General features: G+C 47.3%; 1 protein-coding gene across 2 annotated transcripts in view; it reads right to left on the bottom strand.

Moving 5' to 3' along the window:
* LOC147904549 (acyl-CoA-binding domain-containing protein 6-like) overlaps positions 1–24,991 on the bottom strand; it is a 71,545-nt gene that overhangs the window by 35,405 nt on the left and 11,149 nt on the right. For both annotated transcript variants that reach the window (XR_015542338.1, XM_087387218.1), the window contains exons 3-4: positions 9,486–9,549; positions 9,337–9,384 (exon numbers count right to left, since the gene is read on the bottom strand). Coding sequence is in view for 1 of the 2 variants with exons in the window: in XM_087387218.1 (XP_087243344.1) it covers positions 9,337–9,384; positions 9,486–9,549 (112 nt within the window). In the remaining variant the exon portion in view is untranslated. The remainder of the gene's footprint in view (positions 1–9,336; positions 9,385–9,485; positions 9,550–24,991) is intronic.

The following is a 24,991-nucleotide window of genomic DNA, read 5'->3' as shown; positions in this document are numbered from 1 at the left end:
ATCACATCAGAACTGCGCTCGGTCATCCGACCAGCGTACTTCTCCGGTCTATAGTTGGCAATATTAGGCACCTTGACCTTCGCACGCTCTGATGAGTGTGTACTGGGCTCTGGCTCTGCTGGAGCTTTGCCCTTGTCAATTCTAGATGGCCTAGCCACAAGGCTTGCACCATCTCCCTAATTTCATTTTGACCAGCGTTCACTTGAAGCTGCTAGTTCATAATTTGCTGTAAAGCATCTTCTAATACCGAAATCCTACCCACCAAAGTAGGTGTTGTGTGATAGGACATTTGTTATGTAGACCGTGCTCTAGATTCACTAGGATTCACCCTAGAATCTTGTCCCTCTGCCTCCATAGTTTCAAAAAGAAAAATAGAATTTTTTTTTCTCTTTTTTTTTTTTTCAGATTCCCCTTTTGTTATACAGGAATAATAAACTGCAGCCTCTGCTGTACAAGAATAAATCGCCTGCAACTGGAAACTAAAATTTGATATAGAAGAAAAGAAATTTTGCTCCCTGGAGTTAATCGTCAAAGACGACGCTGAGACCAAGAATCACTTGTCACTCCTCCTGTCGAACCTTGTTACGCTGGTTTTGGACCACAGGTACAAGTCACGATGCTTAGAGTTCCTTCGGCCTGTCTGGTAACTGTAACATCGAGGCAGCCCACGTGACGGAACTTATTATCGCCACCTCCACACGGGCGCACATCGCTGCTCAGCAAACCCATACGTCATCGGACCACCAGGAAGGTCCAGGCCCTGTGACTCTTTCACTTGCAGAATACCTGTAAGAGCTTAGCTTCTGGCATCAACACAACCACGCAAGGCTTGTCCGTCGAATACTCGAAGGTGCGCCATGCCATCACAGCTCATCATCAGCCTGCTCTCCAAGCCTGTCGTCCACTATCAAGTGAATGCTCATCGAAGATCTCCCGCAAAACGAACTCAGCCACCACGCTGTCCTCAGGCCTGCTGTTCGTCGTCACGGGCAACAACCTCCAAATTCGTCGCAAGTCACGAGCAGCCGAATTATCACGCACTCCCTGTACCCGACCGCTTCAGATCACGCTGCACTTCACGCTCTCTTCTCATCCCGTTCGTCCAGCCTGAAGTTCTGGTCTTTCGTCCATCCCTTGATCTCTACCATGTGCTCTGATACCAAAATGAAATGAACATTTCCTAATTCTCCCTCTCGGTTTCGTCAATCACAGGCGATGGCATTACGAATTTCCACCCAGCCAATTTCGTGGATCGCATGTTACTTAAGATACGTAATTTATCTCTCATGCCTATCCACAAACCCACATCTCCCTAGATGGTTCCCTCTGCCACATGTCCTCATTTTAGACCTTTTTACTTGGTACACCAAATACCCCTCTCTTGGGGCTGTTGGGGTAAAGGCACATTGCCACCCCTTTATTAAAGTTATGACACCTATGACTGTCTTAAGACAGTCATAGGGGGAAAAACCTAATCCTAATAAAACTTAAGAGTTTGTGGTGTGGCTCATCACTTCACACCCGCACATTTGGAGTCTTCTCTCTCACTCTCTCCCTCTTGTACTTCTACCACTCACCTTCCCCCTTCAACTGGTATCAGAGCCTACCCCTCCCTCTCCACTCCGTCTACCCACTCCCTACCTCTTTGCCCTAGTGGCCCGCAGGGCTGCAGCGAGGCAGAGCGGGCAGCAGCAGCGCAGCAGCAGAGCGGGCAGCAGCGCGGGGGGCGCAGCAGCGCGCCATTTCGCAGGCGGGCAGCAGAGCGGGCAGCGCATCATTTCGCGCGCCGTACGGACATACGGCCGTCCGTACAGCCGTACGGACACCGTACATGCGACTGTACCGTACGGACGCCGCCGTACGGACTGTGACAGGGAGCTGTGTCAGGGATTTTCGACAGGAAGGTGCTTTTTTGTTTTGGATCTGCGTCAGAGGAGTACATTTCGAAATTTCTCCTTGGATCTACACAGGTACACAGGTACGAAAGTACAGCAGGTACATCAGTTTTTTTTTCTCTGGGGAAGAAAGAGAAGGAGAAAGAGCACTCTGCTCTTCATTCAGGATCATTTTCAGTTCTCAAAACTGTGTTTTTTTGAAAGTACAGCAAGTACCTTCATCTCCCTCGTGCTTGAGGTGACCAGAACCACAGTGTGTGGTTGATTGCACAGTTATTTTGTTTTGGGAAGGTAATGCCTTGATCTTGCAGAGGATATATGCTTTTACTGGGTTTGAATCTCAGTTTACGGGTGAGTAGATCATAGGGCTTTTGCCCGGCAGTTGATGCTTTGTATGCCTTGAGGTAGTGTGGTGCCACAGTGCACACATTTGTCTCGATTTCCGCAGTGTGGAGGTGACATTTTCTTGCAGGTCATATTTCTTGTGCAACACTCAGAGAACCTCAGTTGAGCCACGCTTGGCCAGGGCGCATCGAGTTTACTCGGTCCCTAACTGTCCATCGTTGACAGTGCTCAAAAGGTTCCTCATTGAGTGTTTGTACGTTGGGATCTGTGTATGTCATTTCTACACAGGGCAGTATTTGCATTACACTGTTAGTTGATTTTGTCAGAGAGATTTGCACATTGTATGCCTTATCCCTCATTGTTGAGGTTATTTTCACTTGGTACAAGTGTCAGATCAAGGGGCTTTTGCCCAGATTTTGCTTGAGAGCACTTGGGTTACTGTCAGAGATCTTCAGATGCATTTTATTCCCTTGGCAGAAGGGTAATTGCTTGGGATTTATCCCATTTTCTGTTGCAGGTTTTGTGACAGGCTGAAGTGTCTGGAGCTCTTTTTTTTTCGGTAATCAAAACAGTATATGCCAAGTGGTTTATGCATATTAAATCAGTGCAATACCTCATCTGAGGTGGGAGAAGTGATCAGGACAGCAGTGCAGCAGTGTTTACAGCAGTGTTTTGTGCTTTGTCAGCTGTCGATGCACTATTAAAGCACTTGTGGAGCAGCTGCAGCATTCTGAAATTATTTTTTTTATGCCTATTTGAGCACGGTACAGTGTGTCAGAAGGTACAGTAACTGGAGAGAAATTTTCTGTTGTGCTGCAGATTTTCTGACAGTTTAAAAAAAAAAAAAAAAAACAGCACTATTGTGAGTGCTCCTGGCTCTTGATAGAGCAGGTTTTTTCTGAGAAATCAGAATTTTATTCAGTCTTTCTTGACTTACAGGGAGTCAGGTACTTTCCTTATCTGATATGGCATCAGGGGGAAGTGAATCATCAATTCTGAACATAAAGAAGTTGGAAGGGGCACACAATTATGCATTATGGGCAGAACAGTGTTTGAATGTACTTCTGCTTAAGAAGATTTCTAAGCCCATAAGGGTGAAGGGTGTCAAGCCATCTGGGATGTCAGATGATGAATGGGAGGAGCTAGATCTGTCCGCGAGGGCTGCTATCATGCTTACTCTCAGTGATTCTCTTGTGTACAATGTTCAGGCTGAAAAGACCTCTTATGGTGTATGGCAGAGGCTAGCAGAGTTGTATGCCCAAAAGAGTTCAGCCAGTAAGGTGTATTGGTTGAAGAAGCTGGTTGATCTTCGCATGAAGGAAGGTACAGCTATGACCTCACACTTGAGTGAGTTCAATGCCATCTTTACACAACTGATTGCACAGGGGTTGAACCTTGATGAGGAGTTCAAGGCTACTTTCTTGTTGTGTACCCTTCCTGAGAGTTGGGACACTTTCAAGACCACCTTGTCTAATTCGAATGTCACTCTTATATATGCTGATGTAGAGAGCTCTCTCCTCATGGAGGAGATGAGCAGGAAAAATAATGCGGGCAGCAAGTCTTCAAATGCTTTGCAGGTACAGGAAAGAGGCAGGACTCAGCAGAAGGGGAGATCTGCTAGTAAGTCCAAATCCCGAAGTCAGTCCCGTGGTAAAAAGGACATTGAATGCTTTTATTGTGGCAAGAAGGGACATGTGAAGTCTAAAGTGCTTCAAGTTTATACGGGATCAGAAAGCCAACAAGGCTGAAGTAAAGGATGCAGGCAGTGGAAGTAAAGGCAAAGGCAAGGCCAAGGTAGATCACTTGGATGCAGTGAATGTTGCAGCAGAGGACAGTGACAGTGACAGACATGAGGTATTATGTTCTTCTGCTGTAATTGCACATACCTTGGTTATTGATGGCCATGACATGCACACCTGGCTCTTGGATTCAGGTGCTTCTTTTCATGTTACTCCTCATAGGGAGTGGTTTACTTCCTACACAGGTACTCATGGAGTTGTTCACCTTGGGAACAACTATGCATGTCAGATTGCAGGGATTGGCAGTATACAGATAGTGTTCCCTGATGGACGCACATTTATGCTTGATGGTGTTCGCCATGTGCCGCAAATCAAGAAAAATCTGATTAGCACTGGCTTGTTGGATGACAGTGGTTACCACACCACATTTGGGGATTCCAAATGGGTGATTACTGATGGCCAGGTTGTAGTGGCTGAGGGTTTTAAGAGTGATACCTTGTACCCTCTTTATGTTTCCAGTGTGGGTAATCATGTTGTTGCCATAACCGAGCTGTCAAAGGTTTCATTGTGGCATAGCCGGTTGGGACACATGTCTGTTAAAGGAATGCAAGAACTGTCACGTTTGGGTTATCTGCCGTCTCTTTCTTTTTCAGATTTGCCTACTTGTGATCATTGCATATTTGGCAAGCATTCTGTGACTCCTCATAAGAGGAGAACTCCCCAGAATAGAGCACCGCTTGATCTAGTGCACACTGATTTGTGTGAGATGCCACAGTTATCACTAGGGGGTGCAAAGTATTTCATTACTTTTATTGATGATGCCACACGCAGAGTGTGGGTCTATTTCTTGAAGCATAAAAGTGATGTCTTAGATGCTTTCAAGAAGTTTGTCCCTCAGGTTGAGAATCGGACAGGTCGCAGGCTGAAATGCCTCAGATCCGATAATGGGGGTGAGTATGTGTCACATGCTTTTGTGCAGTTTTGCGAAGCTAAGGGCATCAAACAGGAACTCACAGCCCCTCATAATGCATCTCAAAATGGTGTAAGTGAGCGAATGAATCGAACTATTCAAGAGAAGGTTCGATGTATGTTGTCTTATGCTGCATTGCCCCATGGCTTTTGGACAGAAGCCGTGCAAACAGCAGTTCACATTATTAACAGGTCACCAAACAAGGCTTTGGAGTTGAAAGTGCCAGAGGAGGGGTGGTCTGGCAAGCCACCCTCATATAAGCACTTACGTGTATTTGGCTGCGAGTGCTTTGCTCATGTACGCAAAGAACTGCGCACCAAACTGGAGCCAAAGTCTATCAGATGCATCTTTATGGGTTATGGTGACGAAGGTGAAATGGGGTACAGGTTATGGGATCCCGTTAAACGGAAGATTATACGCAGCAATGATGTCATCTTTAAAGAGGATAGTGTACACAAGGAACCCGTGCAACCTGTGGAATACAGGAGGGTTATTTATGATGATGTTGGACAGCAAAGAATGCCCTTTTATATGCAGCAGCAGGCTGCTGCAGATAACCCTGTTCAAGAGGGTATACAGGCTGGAAATCAGCCAGATAATTTTGCCAATGATGCACCACTGGATATGCCAGCAGATAGGGCTGTAGAACAGCCAGATATGGTGGTACAGCCACCCGTCATGCATGACGAACAGGCTGGACAGCAGCCTAATTCGGAACATTTTGTTAGGAGGAGCACCCGTGTACAACGGCCTCCTGACAGGTTTGTTCCAGGAGCCAACAATGTGGCTGATTTTATCATGCTGACAAATTGTGGTGAGCCTTCCAGCTTCAAGGAAGCTATGGGAAGAACAGAGAAAAGGAAGTGGGAGAAAGCCATGCAGTCAGAAATGGACTCCCTACTTCAAAATGATACATGGGACTTGGTGCAACTACCTGCTGACAGAAAGGTTTTGCCATGCAAGTAGGTTTACAAAGTCAAAGTGGATTCAAATGTTTTTTCAATGTATAAGGCCAGATTGGTTGCCAAGGGATTTAAGCGGCATTGATTTTGATGAGATCTTTTCCCCTGTAGTCAAGATGACTACTTTGAGAGCAGTGTTAGCTCTTGTTGCTCATGAGGACATGGATTTATGTCAGATGGATGTGAAGACTTCTTTTCTTCACGGAGATCTCCATGATGAGATCTATATGAGTCAGCCAGAGGGATATGCTGTTAAAGGGAAAGAGCAGCTTGTGTGTAAGCTCAAGAGGAGCTTGTATGGACTCAAGCAGGCACCAAGAGAATGGTACAAGAAGTTTGATGCCTTCATGCAGTCCCAAGGGTATCATAGGTGTGAGACCGATCATTGCTTGTACACTAAACGGGCAAAGGATGGCAGTTTGATGCTACTCATTCTATATGTGGATGACATGCTGATTGCCAGTAAATCTCAGCTTGAGATTAGTGCTTTAAAGAAACAACTGCATAAGTCTTTTGACATGAAAGACTTGGGTGATGCAAACCATATTCTTGGCATGCGGATTACTCGTGACAGGTCCAAGGGACTTTTGTTTCTGTCACAAAAGGAGTACATTGACAAAGTACTGCAGAGGTTTAAAATGGAGGGGGGGAAGTCTATTAGTACCCCGTTGCCTCCACATTTAAAACTCAGCAGTAAGGACAGCCCCAGATCAGATGATGATAAGGCTGAAATGGCCAAGGTTCCGTATGCATCTGCAGTTGGTTCTTTGATGTATGCCATGGTTGCCACTCGTCCGGATATTGCTTTTGCGGTGGGAGTCATCAGCAGGTATATGGCAAATCCAGGCAAGCGGCACTGGGAAGCAGTGAAAGTTGTCTTGAGGTATCTCAAGGGTACCAAAGACTTGTGCATATGCTATGGTAGGCAGGATGCATTGGTGCATGGTTTTACAGATTCAGACTATGCAGGGAATGCAAATAACCGAAAGTCTACTACCGGTTATATTTTCACATTTGCAGGAGGTGCTATATCATGGGTGTCTCGATTGCAGAAATGCGTTGCACTGTCAACTACTGAAGCTGAATATGTTGCAGCCACTGAGGCTTGCAAGGAAGCAATATGGCTTACTCGGCTGGTGGGAGACTTGGGCATTACAGGAGATATGCCAGTTTTGCATTGTGATAGTCAGAGTGCTATCATGTTGGCAAAGAATCCGGTCTTTCATCAGAAGACCAAGCACATAGATGTGAAATATCATTTCATCAGGGAGGTACTGGAAGACAAGCGACTTGAGCTTGTGAAGGTGCATACTGATGATAATCCTGCAGATTTGCTCACTAAGAGCTTGCCTACAGAGCGGTTTGCACATTGCCGCCACATCATGGGATTAGGATGAGACCACTCTTATTTTATGGTCTTGTATACAGTAACTGTATATTGCTGTAATTTTTATTCTTTTCTCCCCTTTAGGCATATTGGCCTTTAGGTGGGAGGTTGTTGGGGTAAAGGCACATTGCCACCCCTTTATTAAAGTTATGACACCTATGACTGTCTTAAGACAGTCATAGGGGGAAAAACCTAATCCTAATAAAACTTAAGAGTTTGTGGTGTGGCTCATCACTTCACACCCGCACATTTGGAGTCTTCTCTCTCACTCTCTCCCTCTTGTACTTCTACCACTCACCTTCCCCCTTCAGGGGCACAATTTAGAACATTTGCCCCTTGGCATTATTACACATTTAGGTGCACCTAGGCCTTAGCACTCAGAACCACCTAGTCAATGCCATTACACCCTCACCTAGGACCTTGGCAGATACTTCTCTTGACCATTTTATTTACGCACATTAAATATTACAGAAGTCGGTCATCTAAGAGAAAATGCCCACCGATCTTTCCGAGGTCATGCTATCTCGGCTAGAGCATAACACATCTCCTCAAGACACATAGGCGAGATCAGGGTATATAGTCAAACTCCATTCAGACCATGATCACTAAGTTTTTTCGGTGCAAACAGCACAGACCGGCAAGCCCCAGGGAGATAGCGGAGCCAAGCTCTAGAGTAAGAGACACGAAATTAACTCAATGGACAGCTATGGAATGCAGAAATACCTTGGGGACAACATATTAATATTTAAAAGGTGTCCAATCTGCAAAATCAGAACTAGTTCAAGTGATCTCGATGTGGAGAGGGTAGGGGAGCAAGACCTAGGCCCCAGGATTCCCAGAGAAGAAACAACCTGCAAAATCTGCCCCATAGGGGAGGTTGAAAATGAGATAAACACACATCCGAGAAGGTTATGAGGGCAGCATAGATAACTTAATAAATCTGCTGGAGCAGCCAAACAAAAAGCTAGGAAGCTACTTGAAAGAGTTTTGGAACATCACAACAAGGTGTTCGGACTAGCACACAAGCTAGCCCAACAAGTACTCACTATATAACGAGTTTGTAATATTTTTCTCACTGGATGCAAGGGATCTTTATTAGTTGATAGTGATCGCCAGTCCCATAGATCTTGAAGGGTCTCACGCGCACTTTAATACAACCATATCATATCATCTCTCTCTCTCTCTCTCTCTCTCTCTCTCTCTATATATATATATATAGAGAGAGAGAGAGAGAGAGAGAGATAAGAGCTCCTGTAGCTTCTCAGTTGTGAAGGGACAATGGGCACAAGACCCCTTTTTATAAGTGAAGGGCTGGTCTGCCACTCTCTAATCAGGCCAACTGGGTCTCTTCAACAGCCAACCCCAATCTACCCGAAATCCAAGCTGCTCCAGACACAAAATCGCTGACCCATTAAGGCCGATCCCTCCCATAATTGGCCCAAACCTGGTTGCTAATCACCCTGGTCGGCCATCTTTCCTCGCCCCCCGACTGAGCCCAACCAGACAATGTGCTATAAAAGCCCCATTCAGCTCTTCCTTTAGGCAACTTGCTGGGCTCTACTCCAGCCCCAGCTCTGCCCCTTTTATGGGCCACCCATACCTTTATGCTGGGCCAGATGTACAGCCAACATGGCTGCTAGTTAATCTTTCCATGTGGCAGCCATGCTCCTGCCCACATGGCATCCCACGTAGTGCTCTGTTCTGCCCTAAAGATAAACCTCTCACACCATTTCCTCAAGCAGGAGCCTTGCCCCCTTGTTCTCTTCATATGGAGGCTCCCAAGTGGGGAAATGAACCTATTATTCCAACAATTCTGCCAGTGTTTAAATTATTTTTTCATCACACATACAATGAGCCACATGCTATGATGTTTATGCTCACATCATTAGAGCACCTCAGTAGGTAGTCCATATATGTGGACATGTCCATTGTAGGGCCATACATTTATTTACGTTTAACCATGCCACTGTATGTTATTTCTTTGGCCATATATAACAAACTAGCTCCAGACCAATAATATCAAAAGACTAATCCCTACCTCTGGGCCTTGATCTTGCACTTTGGACAGCCATGCTGGATCCTCCTCCTGAAAGCATGATATTGATCCAAAATTACATTGGATATTTGCACATATCACTAAAGGATAAGGATGGCTTTAACCAAAATCCCTTGTAAGAAGATGCACACCTCCAGAATTTTCACAAAAAGCCTCATTGCTTCAATTGAAGGCATATTCGCAAGGGCACTCCAGCTGTAAGAAAAAAGACATCATACTTCAGTTACCAAAAAAGAAATTAAAAAAGATATTCGATACAAGAATGCATATAACACGTGTAGGAAACAGGACTGAAATTGCACATCTTGCAAAGAACTTGAAAAGCTGAACTTTGGGAATGCGGTGTGAGTGGCATATTATCTTGCTAAAGTGGATGAATTGAATAAAATCAAAAAAAGAAGCAAATATAGACTTTACAAACTTATGCCACGAGTCTGAAAAAGTTGCTTGGAAGTGGTCTCCAAAAGATATGTGACCGCCAAGACACCAAGGTTTGGCTTCCAGTCATAATTTCATGAGTGAGATGGATTCTGACCAATATTCTACAAGTAATCATTCGTGAGCGAAGACAATCACACAATTGCAAAAGGATTTGTGGGTGGGTCGGTGGGTGCGTGGGAATACACAGACATATACATGTGTATCTATACATGCATGTGTGTGTGTATGTGTGTGTCACACAATGGTACAGTCCAGTAGAATAAGGATAAGCTTAAAGCTTGGCTTTTATGTAAAAGTAGCTTTTAGAAAGAAGGCCCTAGCTTTTTGATAGATCTAGTCTATAAAAGAAGGGCCCTAGGCCTCCCAGATGTATTCTCAGCTTCATGCTCTTCTCAGAGCTAGTTGTACAAAGTATTTTCTATTGCAATAAAAACCTTTGGGGGTCCAGCCCTTATTTCTAGGCCCTAGTGTTGTGTTTTGTTCTCTCTCTCCCTTTCCCAGAGCTCTTTCTGCTGCTACAAATTGTTACTTCTCCTACTAGACCAAATTGCGAATTGTTACAGCATCATAGTCTTGCAACATTCGCACGTGTGAATGTCATACAGGAGAGATTCTACTGCGATTTTGGTTCCAACCACCTGAATCTGCTGCAATTATGGTTTCCAGCCCTTCCGGGTGCCCTAGAATTCCAACAATTTGCTCCAAAAGGATGATCTTGGTATTGGTAAAGGTTTCACCCAAAGAAAGGGATACCCAACTACAAACACCTAAAGATATAATTATATAACAAGAAGGCAGGATAATCAAGATCCCGCGCATGTAGACAGCATAAAATGCTTGCCGTAGGGATGCCCGCAAGTACTCATACTTAGCCAAGGAGGGATTATCAAAGACCCGATGATTGCAGCTCTTCCAGAGAGTCCATATTGCCCAATCAAGAAAGCAAGCACTAGGGAAAGGAGCCTGAAGCCGTAGCTGTAATAAAAACAAGAAATCATGAGATTCAGGGCAATGCTAGAACAGATGAGGCATAGACTCTGTAAGGACAGACATCATGGACACGTGGCAGGAGCAATATGACGACGAGCCAAGATTTGTCCAAATGGGAGAACCCCAAACGTACTGCAATCTTTTCTGCCACCACCAAGAGGTGTGTGTCATGGACTAGATGCGATCAGCATGAAGAGAAACCCAAGGAGGAGGCAACAAAACCTTATACAAAGATGCAACTATGATATCATCTAACGTTAGTGCATGGCAAACATGATCATCCGATTGGAGAACCCAGTCTTGAGGCGGTGAAGAATCTCAAGACGAGGTACTAGCTGAAAGTCATGGAGCATCTGCAACAATAAATACCACACACACACAGAGACTCTCTCTCTCTTTCGCTCTCTCTCTCTCTCTCTCACGGAGTGGTACGGTCCAGTAGAATAAGGATCAAAATAAACTCCCAAAACTGTTTTAGCTAAATTAAACATAGATCCACTTTGTGCTTATATTCTCTGCTGTTGTGCAATTCTTAGACAGCACTTCACAAGTAGCATACAGTCATAATGTCAATTTGTCTATACAAAACGTCTTTCACATATTGGGACCTAGCTAGACATTGGGGCATTCTGCAATATCGATCAGCAGCACTTTATCCTCTATTGGAATCATTATATTCCCTGCCTTCCATAATCGTCTTGACCCATGAGGATGTTGGAAATCAACATCTCCTGATGTCACCTAGAGAGAGGGCCTTGCTTGTGGGTGTGCCCGCCCAGTGAGTGAGGCTAGTGTAGAGAGTAAGGGCCTGTGTTGTGGGTGTGCACGCCCCCCCCAGCATAGTGGCAGCCTGATCAGTGCTGAGGAGAGGCTCCCTCTTAGGGCTGTCCTTGAGCCCCTTTTAGGGCTGTGTAGAGCCGCCTAGGGAGTCGGCTCCCTGATGTGCAGGTCATCTGGAGGGCAGAGGGCAGGCTGTGTGCAGCCCTGTTGGTGGGTCGGCCTTTGGCCAGGCCAGCCTGCTTGGAGGAGGGGCTCAGCCCTGATATAAGGCCCTCAGGAGCCCCATTTGTAGGGCTGTAGGGTCGGTCCCCTAGGGCTGTGGATCGGCCCATGTAGGCAGGCTGGTCGGCCCTGCCCTTGCTTGCTGGCTGACTAGGAGGCTGGGGGGGGCTATATAGACCCCCCCCTGCCTGTGTTTTGAGCATCTCATTCCTGTGTCTGGCAGAGGAGCAGAGCCAGCCTAGTGTTGCACTTCAGGAGGAGTCCCCGAGCAGAGATGTGGAGCACTTCTTCCACTCTCTGTGCCTCCTGTGTACGTGGTTGTTGAGCTGTCTAGCTGAGCTCTCAAGCAGCCTGTTTGTTCCGAGGTTTTCCCCCAGTTGTAGCAGGGTCTTCTCCAGAGATAACTTGCAGTTCTCCTGTGCCTTTCTCTCCTTCTCAGTGTGGTGTGTGTGTGAGGCGTGCTCTTTATCTCCCATTCATTTCCACTGCACTCCTCACAGAGGACAGAGGCCAAAGACTCGGTACATATTACGAGTCTGAATACAATTGAGAGCTAAATTTTCACTGTTCACATATAGCATGAGACACAGAACATGGATGACCATCAAGCATACTACATCCTTGAGAAATCGAGGGGCCTTGGGAGTGGTGGAGATGCCATATAGAGAGAAGGGAGACCTAGAGAGGCATGATTTGACCTGCATTCTTATAACTACAAAGCACAACTTACTAACAGCAATACCCTACTTTCCTCCAACCAATAAGCACAACTTACCAAGAGCAATACCCTACCTCCCTCCAAATCCCACCTACCCACCCACCAAAATAATGACAATAATACATTTTTATTTTTATTTTTAAACCTAAAAAGGATACCCCTTACAGGTAAGAGGCGTCCTAACACCCTTACCGTAGGGGGCGCGTTCTAGATCCAACTATGGTAGGGGGGATGCAATGGAGCTGTGGGCAGCAAGCAGGCAGCCACATGGGCAGCAAACAGTTCTACTTCTTGAGTTTATTTTAAGCAGTTCTCCTTCTTGACGTTAAAAGTTCTCCTTCTTGAGTTTATTTTAAGCAGACACACGAGCCAGCATCTAAGAGGCCCTGGTAGAGGGCAGTTTTATATACCTAGTGCAAGCCCTGGAATGGGCATTGGGAGGACAGATAGGCTGGGACTCAGCCCAGCACTAGTGTTAGGTACCTGGTTGCTAATCCTCAGATTATGGTTAGGGGACATTGGGATTAAGAGAAGCAGGCCAACCTGGGGCTAGAGGACTTAGAACAATAGCAAGGGGCCAATAGGCTATATTTATCCAGGATGCTTTCAAGGAAGCAGGATGGTCTTCTAAATTCAGTGGTGTCAACTAACTTGTCTGGTATGGATCACGAGCCTGGTCTTTTGCCTTCTACATGGCGGATCACGAAATACTATGCTGAGGGTCCCTAGTGGACGGTTCCAATGGTATGGGACACCGGAGCTATGGGCACAGCTTTGTGGGATTCTAATCTCTAGCCAACGTGCTCGGGGGTGACTGGAAGGTGAGTCACCTGCTGATCTTTATTTTGGTTTCGCTAATCATGTTTGGATTTAGTTTAGAGGCAGATCCTAGCGGGGGTGTTTCAGTTGATATGCGAGCAGCACTCTACGCAGTTGAAGTTATGAGGTATGCAGCTTTGAATGGTGCCAGGTATGTAGCGAAGTGATTCTGCATGTTGTTGAATTGTTGTGAGCTTTGGAATCTGAGTGAGTTGCCGGAATATGGTGCAGGGAACAGCTCGCCGTAATATTTGTGCAAGAAACCACAAGGGGGTGCTGAAACCTGCAAGGGGTGGACTCGTATCTTGATTGCCAATTGATTAGAGCAGGAAACTATGTGCTCATTATTGAAAACTGAGGGCAGAAGCTTCCTGCAGTGATTCGCAGGTCTTTGGTAATGCATTGTTTGTGTTTGCTAGAGTGCAATTGATTGGCTGCTGTAGAAAACTCCATCGCAGTTGGAAACAGGCTGTTTGGACTGATAATTGGGCAAGCCATGATTGTGCAATCTCTGCCATGATATTTTGCGGCAAGTCGGGGTGTTAAGTGCTATTAGTTGCAACTGGTGGCTGTAAGCCTGTATAGAGTACGACTATTTTTCTTAGAGGGGAGTTCAGTGTTGGAAGCTGGATAAGAGGTGTGATGGGTGCCGAAGCCCTGCTGGGTGCTGTCAAACCTGCACAAGGACCAAACCAACTGCTGTGAATGACCTAGTAACTGGTTTAGGCTAAGCTGGAAGGGTAGTGGCGCATCTAGGAGAGGGGAAGCACAGCTGATTACAGCTGTCCCTTGGATGATGAATGCTTTTTGGCCACACAGGGCTGAAGGCCCCTGAAAAGCAAAAGCTTTTGTAAGCTGTTGAGAAAAGTTCCCTAAAATCTATGCTTTCCAAAAGCAGTAAGCTTTTCGAGGAAAGTAGAGCTTTCCAAAAGCCATGGTTCAGGTAGCTTTAAGGCAGGCTTTTGAAGGCAATGCACTGGGCCAATAGCTATAAAACCCATACCCCTCCCTTGTTATTTGTCTATGCACCAGCCCACTTTTTTGGTGCAGCATTCCAACCCTAGAAGAGAATCCTACAGTCAATGCAACCCAGGGAATGTGAGTTCTCAAGTGATTTCAAGGCTGAAAGTTCCTTCCAACAGCAGTGGATTACTCCCTTTCTCTTAAAAGTTGCAGCAGACCTGTTTGGCAGCAAATATCCTTTATGAAGCTCTTCTCTTCCTCTTTTTTCTTCAGTAGCTGCCTTTGTGCAGCAAATCAGCCAGCTCTTACCCCCCCTCCCCCCAAAAAAAATCCACTTGCTGAATTTACTCTCTCTTTCTGCCCCCCTCATCTCTCTTTCCTAACCTACATTGATCACATACCACTCATAGAGGACTGTGCTGCCCTGATTAGTCGCACACTCCACGAGGCTGCCCTCCAAATCTTTCCCCACACCACAGTCCACTAGACCACCACCTCTTGGTTCTGTACCCTGCAACAATTGGTACGATGCAGAGTGCAAGGCTTATTGCCGACAGCTCCGACTTGAAACCAGATGTCACCTCCCGAACACACCGGACACAGTATGCAAGTACCGACGTCTCGTACGTCGGAAGAAGTAGGCATTACTTCGTCGAAATGAGGAGGAGCTGCTGCACATCTTGTACAGCAACAACTCTAAGGATTTTTGGCGGAGATTCCTTGAGCGTAGGTCTCCATCACCCCTCACCGACACGAGAGTCTGGCACACGTATGCACACCATCTTCATGATGTCCCACACCAGCCCACTCCAGATCTCACACACACACATCGCCCCACCACTTGCACGTTGTTCACCAGAGGGGGAGTCAAGGACGCGACATAGAAACTGCACAATGGCCGAGCTAAGGATCACGAGAAGCTATGCACTGAGTTTATCGCATATGGGATCGACACGTTAGCCCCGATCTTAGCAAAGCTATTCAATGACACTGTTTGCCTTGGCTCCCCCCGCACTTGAACATCAACACCATCACCCCCATCCACAAGGCAGGGGATTCCATGGACCCGAGTAACTACAGGACTATCATGATTGTGTTGAGATTCAGCATCTCCAGGCGTGGCCAGCCGACCAGCCCCCATGCAGCAAGGGGGGCCAGAGGGGGTAGGCTGGCCGACCAGCTGGTCGGCCCAGTTGGCCTGACCGACCAGGCTGGTCGGTCTAGCCAAACTGGCCGACTCCCCCCCTTGGCCTGCCCTATAAAAGGGCCTCCTTCCCTTCATTTCCTCCAACACTTCTTGCAGCTCCTCAAGGCTCCAGCATACAGCCTGCTCCTGACCATCCCCTCAGAGCCCCCTCTCAGCTGCTCAGTTGGCTGCCCACACTCCCGCAGCAGATCTTGCCTCTTCAGGGCTCTTGCCTCCCCGCTCCAGGCCTCTGCCTCTTCGTTTCAGGCTTCTCCTGCCTCCGTGCTCTCAAGCTTCAGCTTTCTTGTGTTCCCCCCTTTTTCTCTGCTTCAGTTCAGCCTCTCCAGCAGCTCCTGTTTTCTATCTTATTCAAGATATCTTGTATTTCAGTTGCTGCCCTGGTTTAAGGGCTGATTTACAGCAGATCAGTGGTGGTACATTTTGTTATCTCTAGTGTTCTCTGTGTGGCTCTATAATTTCAGTTTGTTTGCATCTTCCGCTGCCATTTTAATATGGTATCAGAGCACCAGGTTACTCTCTGATCTGGGAACTTCTATATTGATGAAGTTGAAGAAGTTTGTCCTCGTCAGCAACTCTCCTTCCCACTGACTACAGAGCTTTCTTCTCCGCCCCCTTCTCCCCTCCCTATATAGCAGAGTTTTTGTTTTTTTTCTTTTCCTCCCGTACCCCGGGCTATCTACCGCGGGCTATCAATAGCAGCCTACTGCTTCATCAAGAGCCTCTCCCCCCCTTCCTTCATCGCGCATCAGGTCGGCTCCCGTCTTCACCCGTACGACTTTATTCAGGGGTTTCTGGCAGAACTTATTGGCTCTTGATCTTTGGGTTCGATTGTTGAGATTGGCCCTGTTCTAGACCTTGATCTTTTCACCAGCCCCGTTCTCTTCAGCCCCTTGTTGCTGTCCATTCCCTGTTTTCAGTTATGGCTGATGAAACAAAGGATTCTACTCCGGATCTTCGCGTATCCCCTATGTCCAGTTTCTTTCAAGAGTCTGACAAGCCTGTACGTATTCCCACTCTTCCTACATTTCCAGATGCTCGGCAGTTAGATGGGACCAATTATTCTCTTTGGAAAATTCAGATGGCGTCTGTATTGGAATCTTATGATCTTGCTGAGTTTGTTGATCCCGGGATCCCTCGTCCGTCACCTGAGGAGGAGCCACATGCTTCTCTTATCTGGGATAAATTGAATGCTCGTGTACGCTCGTTCATCTTTCTCAATTGTCAACCAGGAGTTCTCAATCATATCAAGCATCTTACTTCTGCACGTGCTATTTGGGAATTTCTTGATGGCATGTATCTTCGCGTCACTCCCATGAAACGTATTTCCTTGGAAGTTCAGCTTCGTCGCCTCGATCCAACTACTTCTCCTTCCATACGGGACCACATCAACAAAATGCAAAGCATGCATCAGGACATCCTCCATGCAGGCAAGGCTATCTCCTCCGAAGATATGGCTATTACTCTCTTATCTCATGTTATTACTGACAGTCGATATGCAGCATTCTATTCTTCTCTTATTACCTCTGGCCGCCTCAGCACCATCACTTGGGAGGAACTTGTCCCCATGATGATGGATCAGGAGGAACAGTTCACTAAAACCTCTGATGGTTCTTCTGAGGCTCTTGTGGCCCATCGTCCCAAATCACGATCCAAGAATGCCCCGTCCTCTGCCAATAACTCATCTCCTTCAGATCCCTCCAGTGACCGTCCTGCTCCCAAAGGTAATTGCAATCACTGTGGCACTCCTGGCCATTATTGGCGCAATTGTCCATACCGCAAACACAAACGAGCTGACGCACCTCTGGCCGCTGCGGCTGATGCTTCCCTTACCCCTACTCCTGCATTTGTTCACCTTGAGCTCTTGAATTCGGTCCCCCTTCCTGCAGCAGAGTCATTGGCTCTCCATAGCTCCTATGCTCGTGAATGGATTGTTGATAGTGGGGCCTCTCGGCATATGACCCCCTCCTCCTCACTGCTCCAAGATCTCACTCCTCATTCTGGTCGTGTCTGCATCGGCGATAAGCACTCTATTCCTGTTCATTCAGAGGGCTCTCTTGATATTATTCCTGATGGCAAAGGGGGTAAACACTCTTCTCGTGTTCTTTATGTTCCGTCTCTCGGCTTTCATCTCCTTTCGGTTCATCAGATTTGTCAAAACAATATGAAAGTTGAGTTTGAAGCAGCCTCTGTCACCATCCGCGATCGTGCCACCGGACAGCCGGTTTGGACCGGCCATTCTACTAATGGTATCTACAAGCTTGTTGCCCTTCCCTCCCTTACAGGAACCTCTCTTGGCGACCTTTGGCATTATCGGTTTGGTCATTTACACATTGATGCTCTTCATCGTGCTTTCCGTGATCAGCTTGTCCTCGGCCTCCCTAACGTCGGCACTCGCCAAGGTCTCTGTCCCTCTTGCATATTGGGCAAACAACATCGCGAGCCGTTCGCTCATCATGCCTCTCGCCGTGCCACTGTTCCGCTTGGTCTTGTTCACCTCGACCTATGTGGCCCTATGCAGATTATGTCCCTTGGGGGAGCCTCGTACTACATGCTCCTTGTTGATGATTTCAGTCGCTACTCTTGGATCTATTTTCTTTCCCACAAGGATCTGGCTTTCAGTCGTTTCCAGACCTGGCTAGCCATGGTGGAAAAAGAATCCAATCACTCCCTCAAAATTCTTCGTGCTGATAAAGGTGGTGAATTCACCTCTCTCGAGTTTGATCGGTTCTTGAGTAGTCATGGTGTCAAACGGGAATTTGCCAACACAGGTACCCCTTCTGATAATGGTGTGGTTGAACGTAAACATCGTACCGGTGTTGAAATGGCTCGGACCATGCTCACTCACAGTCAACTCCCTCAGTCTCTTTGGGCCGAGGCCATGATGACCGCCATCCATACTCTTAACCGCTCTCCGACATCAGCAGTCCCAGGCATGACCCCTTATCAGGCTTACTATGGATCTAAGCCCGATGTTTCCCATTTTCGAGTATTTGGCTGTGATGCTTATGTTCATATTCCTAAATCTGATCGTGGAAAGCTTGATCCTAAGTCCCACAAGCTCTTGTTCGTAGGCTACAACTCCGTCTCCACTGGCTATCGCCTCTATGATCCTCGCCGCCGCATTATCTCCGTGAGCAGGGATGTTCTTTTCGACGAGCAAGTCCTTCCGACATCCTCCGACTCTCCTCCTGTTCTTGGAGATCCGTCCGATGCCCCGGAGCTCTCTCTCCCTCCACCTGCCTCGTCCCCCGGTACATCACCTCCTATTCTCTCTCCTCCGCCTCCTTCTCCGGCTCCACCCTCGTCTGCTCCTCCTTTGGAACCCCGCTCGGTACGTGTTCCGCGATGGCTCATTGATACTCTCCGCTCCTCCGGTCTTGAGGATCCCTACTCCGAACCACCCCCTGATGATGGGCCTCGTCGCTCTCATCGCCATCTCCCACCGTCCTCTTCTGATCCCCTTCATGTCAATTATGCCCTTATGTCTCGCATCCTCGCCACTCGTGAGCCCACTACCGTTCCTCAGGCTCTGGCCCAGCCTCATTGGAAACAGGCTATGGAAGCGGAAATTCATGCTCTTCTTCGGAACCACACCTGGGACCTTGTCCCTCGTCCCTCACATCGTTCCGTCATTGGTGTCCGGTGGATTTTCAAAACAAAATACGCGTCTGATGGTTCTGTCGACAAGTATAAAGCTCGGCTGGTGGCTAAAGGCTATGCCCAACGACCCGGCATCGACTATGGGGAGACCTTTGCACCTACCGCCCGGATGAGCACCATCCGCACGATCCTCGCTCTTGCCGCCCACCATCAGTGGCCCATCTTTCAAATGGACGTCAAATCTGCATTTTTGAATGGTGATCTTCATGAAGAGGTATATGTGGATCAGCCGCCCGGCTTCATTGATTCTCGTTCTCCTTTAATGGTCTGTCGCCTTCGCAAGGCTCTCTACGGTCTCAAGCAAGTTCCTCGGGCCTGGAATCAGCGTATTGATACCTTCTTCTGCCGCCAAGGACTTCTTCGCTCTCTCGCTGATCCCAATCTTTATCTTTTTCATGAAGGACAGCTTCATACCTTCATCATTCTTTATGTGGATGATTTAATCCTCACCGGGAGTCATACCAATCATATCCTTGCCATTAAAGTTGCTCTTCAAACTGAATTTGAGATGACGGATATGGGCCTTCTCCATTTTTTTTTGGGTCTTGAGATTTGGCAGACTAAGAGGGGGTATTTTGTCTCTCAGCAACGCTATGTTCAAGAGCTCCTCGAAACTTTCCACATGGCTGACTGTCGGCCCATCACCTCTCCCATGGATCCCAACGCTAAACTCTCTGCTTCTGGGTCCACTGCTTATCCTGATGCCTCCCTCTACCGCCAGCTTGTTGGATCTCTTCTTTGGCTACTTAACACTCGACTGGATCTCGGCTTCTCTGTCGGCACCCTCAATACCTTCATGCAAACCCCTTCGCTTTCTCATTGGCAAGCTGCTTGACGTCTCCTCCGCTATCTTCAGGGGACCTCTACTTTCGGGCTCTTTTATGCTGCCGGTGGTTCCTCTCCTTCCCCGCTCACTCTCCGAGGTTGGAGTGACTCCGATTGGGCTGGCGACCCCGATTCTCGCCGCTCTACCACGGGCTATGTTTTCTCCTTTGGCTCTGCGGCTATCTCCTGGTCCAGTAAACGCCAACCCACGGTCGCCCTATCTTCCACCGAGGCTGAGTATCGGGCTATGTGTAGTGCCACCTGTGAGGCTGTGTGGCTTCGGCGCCTTCTTCTCGACTGTGGTTTTCAGCAATCCACTTCTACCACACTTTTTTGTGACAATCAAAGCTGTATTGCCCTTGCTCGCAATCCGGTTTTTCATGCTCGGACAAAACACATTGAAATTCAGTACCACTACACGCGAGAGAAGGTTCTTGACGGTACCATTGTGCTCCTCTTCAGCACCACTTCCGACAACGTCGCCGACATATTTACCAAATCTGTTTCTCCTCCCCTTCTCCAACGTCATACCAGCTCTCTGGGTCTTGTGCCACACCCTGGAGCTGAGAGGGGGTGTTGAGATTCAGCATCTCCAGGCGTGGCCAGCCGACCAGCCCCCATGCAGCAAGGGGGGCCAGAGGGGGTAGGCTGGCCGACCAGCTGGTCGGCCCAGTTGGCCTGACCGACCAGGCTGGTCGGTCCAGCCAAACTGGCCGACTCCCCCCCTTGGCCTGCCCTATAAAAGGGCCTCCTTCCCTTCATTTCCTCCAACACTTCTTGCAGCTCCTCAAGGCTCCAGCATACAGCCTGCTCCTGACCATCCCCTCAGAGCCCCCTCTCAGCTGCTCAGTTGGCTGCCCACACTCCCGCAGCAGATCTTGCCTCTTCAGGGCTCTTGCCTCCCCGCTCCAGGCCTCTGCCTCTTCGTTTCAGGCTTCTCCTGCCTCTGTGCTCTCAGGCTTCAGCTTTCTTGTGTTCCCCCCTTTTTCTCTGCTTCAGTTCAGCCTCTCCAGCAGCTCCTGTTTTCTATCTTCTTCAAGATATCTTGTATTTCAGTTGCTGCCCTGGTTTAAGGGCTGATTTACAGCAGATCAGTGGTGGTACATTTTGTTATCTCTAGTGTTCTCTGTGTGGCTCTATAATTTCAGTTTGTTTGCATCTTCCGCTGCCATTTTAATAGATTGGACATGTGATGTCCAAGATCTATGCAGCTGTATTGGATGTGTCGATCAGCCTATTCGCAGAGATGAGAGGGCTCAAAGCAAAGGGTCACGCCGGTTTCAGGCGAGACCATGGGACTATGGATCACATACTCACACTCAGGAGTGTCATTGAGGAGGCCAGATCACGGAAGGAGAGGGTATATTGCTACTTTGTGGATTTCCGCAAAGCCTTTGACACAGTACCTCGAGCTCGTCTCATCACACGCCTACAGACACTGGGATTTGATCAGGAGATCATTTGGGCAGTCATGGCACTTTATGAGAGTGTCTCACGCCGAGTTCGAACAGGCACAAGTTGGACAGATGAGATCTTGAGTTACCATAGGGGTCAAACAGGGTTGTCCCTTATCACCGACCCCGTTTGGCCTCTACATCGATGAGCTTGAGACTTTCATGGGGGCGTTCAGAGGGACCGGTTGCTCACTTGCCAAGATCATCATCAGGATTCTTCTTTATGCAAATGACGTGGCACTCTTGTCGTCCACACCTGAGGGGCTCCAGTGACACCTAGATGCACTGCAGGCTTTTTGTTTATCCCATGATTTGGAGGTCAACCTTGGCAAGACCAAGGTCATGATCTTTAACACCTCTCGAGCAAACATGCAACGGAAGCAGTTTACTTTTACTTTCGGTGGGTCACCAGTTGAGATCGTATACTCATACACTTACTTGGGGGTCATCTGCTCCGGCCCGATCTTCACGATGAGACCAACGATGCAAGCCAGACTGAGTAGGGGATACGCCTCACTCGCTCGGCTAGAGAGACAATGCTTCTACTCCCACTTTCAGGACCCTCGGACCAAGGCTCTTCTCTTCGACTCCTTGGTCCGACCAGCCAGTATGTAGACGAGTGATGCTAGTATGCACGGACTCACAAATGGTTTGTGAGACTAGGGTTTCACATCGATAGGATATCTCCTTTTCAGTACAGTTTAGATGCCCCTCCATTACTCCCACCCACCATCCCGATCGGGCTACACACCAACCAGGTCATTCGAGAGGATCTCATATAGCTACACACCTTTAGGACCTGGTTGGAGCTAAGGGAGCTTCCAGTGAAGCTGAGTTTCTACAGAGATTACTGTCTTCGTGTTTCGGAGAAGGAATTCATCACACCACCAGGGTACACTGAGATTCATATGCCTCACTCACTACGGATCTCCATCGGACAGTTTCGGATATCATCACACCGTCTCCGCATACGGGTGATAATGCTTGTTTCAGTAGCTCCACCCTTACTATGATTTGTATCATGTTTTCTTTTAGTCTCATAGACCCATCGGTCTTCCGAAGACTCTAATAAAATTTCTTTCTTTCTTTCTTTCTCCGGTGGCTAAAGAAACTCGCACACCTGAGGAGGCTACAAACAGTAGTTTGCCTTGAAGAACCTCACGGAGGAAAGGATAATGAGATGGATTTTCGAACAGAGAACCTTGTGACAAAAAATCAACAAGCCATTTCGACAAGCAGTTGAAGGACTTGAAGGACATGTTGAATGCCCAATATCAGACTTAGAGGTGCTACAAGCCACGTTACGTGCTTGGTAGTAGGGAAAGGAGAATACCCATGATCAACCCATATATATGTATGAGATCATTGGGTTTAAACACATTCATGTTGAAGCTACAACCGTACTTGCAAGGACTTGGACCCAAAACTTTTGAAAGACTCTGGAAATCCCTCACGAATAGAAAAATCGCTCTTTTCTTTTGGCCTTCTATTCACACGGGGATTGCAGTGAACCAATGGAGGTCCATGTTCGGGGTAGCCTCTACTTGCCCTCATTGCCTTTCTACTGAGGAGTTGATTCAGTATTGACTATGGGCTTGCAAACAGGCGAGAGTCATCTTGAAGGGATTGCTAGTCTTATGAGCAATTTTGTTAATTTCCCCCTTCTTCATGACTTGGGGTTCAGTGGCTTGGCTCACTCTTTCAGGGCCTCAAGTCTTTTATGAGAAGCATGACTCTTCTTGGGCTCTTTCTATTTGACGACATTTAGCTAAGTCGTGCTCTCTAAATGGTGTTCCTGGCCTTCCTTACAAACCTACACATGCCGCTGTGGAAAATTCTGATTCTGGCACACATTTCAGCATGGCATATTTGGACATCTAGATTCCCACAGCACCCTTTTCACACATTGGCTAGTATTTGGATAGATATTGTACACACCTTGATGGCCATTTGGGCGAGCATGCCCAGTTCTTCTTTGGTAGCTTCTGCCACAAGCACAATTTTCCTCAAGAATTGGTGTGCCTCCCCGTTCTTCTCATAGTCCACCATGGTGTTGAGGTGGCACTTTCAACCTCAGCCTTGGTGCTTTTCAAGCGCCCTCTAGTGAGCACGGTTTTCACCCACTTAGGGTGCTTTCTCTCAACCTTGCATGATGTATTTCCGCCATGAGCTTCAACCTTGGGGTTTCTTTTATAGAAGTCCCCCGCCCCCCCCCCCCCCAAAAAAAAGTGTATGTACGAACGGAAGAGATAGCATTACCTTTGACTTCAATCAAAGTGGCCGACATTGCCTTACCCTTCAACTTTGGGCATTGTGCTTTCACATGTCTCTTTTCTCCACAACCAAAGCAGCAGCTCTCCTTTACATAACAAAAGGTTTGCTCAGCCTTTTTCACTAGCTTTGCAGCCGCCTCAGCCGCAGTCTCCGACTTGCGGCTTGAGTCTACTTGCCCTAGGAGGTCGAAAATATTTCTTCCACTTGAAAGACTTTCACTCAAAAATCATGGTAGCCTGGGTTTTCTGTGAAGAACCACCCTTTGACATGGTATCATCATAGATCTTAAACTTAATTGCATCCTCGAGGCTTTTACCGTGGATATTCTTCACTTGAGTTTATGCTCCTTCGCCAAACCATGAATGAAGGACCCAGATAACAGGTTTCTACAAGGCCTTGGATAATAGGTCCCTAAATTTCTGCAACCAAGTGTCGAATGGCTTTTTATGCATATTTAGGGGTGTGAGCTTTGTAAGGAGATCAAACTCATCCTTGGGTTGAAGGAACTCTTCTCTAAACATTTTCTCAAAATCAGCCCATGGTACAAGCTTTTCTTTCAGCTCCCTCCACCAGCATCAATGCACTCTTCTCATCTATAAAGGTTTCGGGGGTGAAAGAAGGTGCTACTAAGGCATCCCAATGCGGGCAAGTGACCATGTCTACGAGGTGGACATAGCAATGGGCAAGCAAATATGGGACCCTGCTGCAACGCAAATTCCCCTCACTATTTAGGGTTACTCTGGGGATCTAGATTTCATGCTTTAGATATGTTGGATTTATTCTAGGGAAAGAAGGGTTGCACAAACTCAATGTCCACATGGATTGGCAGAGTCATAGATTAACTTTTGTCAAAGGGGGAGTACCCTATGTGTTGCAAGGTGATTTTGATGTCCCACTCTTCTCTCTTCCAAACTCTTTGGAAGTAATAAATATGATGGCAAATTTTGATTATGAAGTTTACCAATGACCTGAGGTTGATGATATAAATGAATCTTCTAAATTAGATGCATGGGAAACACATGCTTGCTGAAATTAAATCACAATTTGCTAGGATGGTAGATCATCGAATAGAGTTAGTTCCAAGGGCTCAGCCTGTAGCCAGAATGAGTTAGATGGAAGAGGTTGAGATTTCCCGACAGTTGTCAAAATATATGCACTTGGGGCAGATTAGGAAAAGTAAATCTCCCTGGAGTGCCCCGGTGCTTTTAAAGCACGAAAAAGGATGGAAGTTAGAGGGGGTGTGTAAACTACCAAAAGTTGAACAAATAAAAATCAAGAATAGGT

Source organism: Dipteris shenzhenensis, chromosome 2 (genome assembly GCF_047967505.1).
Source record: "Dipteris shenzhenensis isolate YYH24624 ecotype China chromosome 2, Dip_SZ_1.0, whole genome shotgun sequence".
In the NCBI taxonomy this organism is placed as follows: Eukaryota; Viridiplantae; Streptophyta; class Polypodiopsida; order Gleicheniales; family Dipteridaceae; genus Dipteris; species Dipteris shenzhenensis.
The sequence above is the reverse complement of the archived record's forward strand: the minus strand, read 5'-3'. Positions and strand labels throughout refer to the sequence as shown.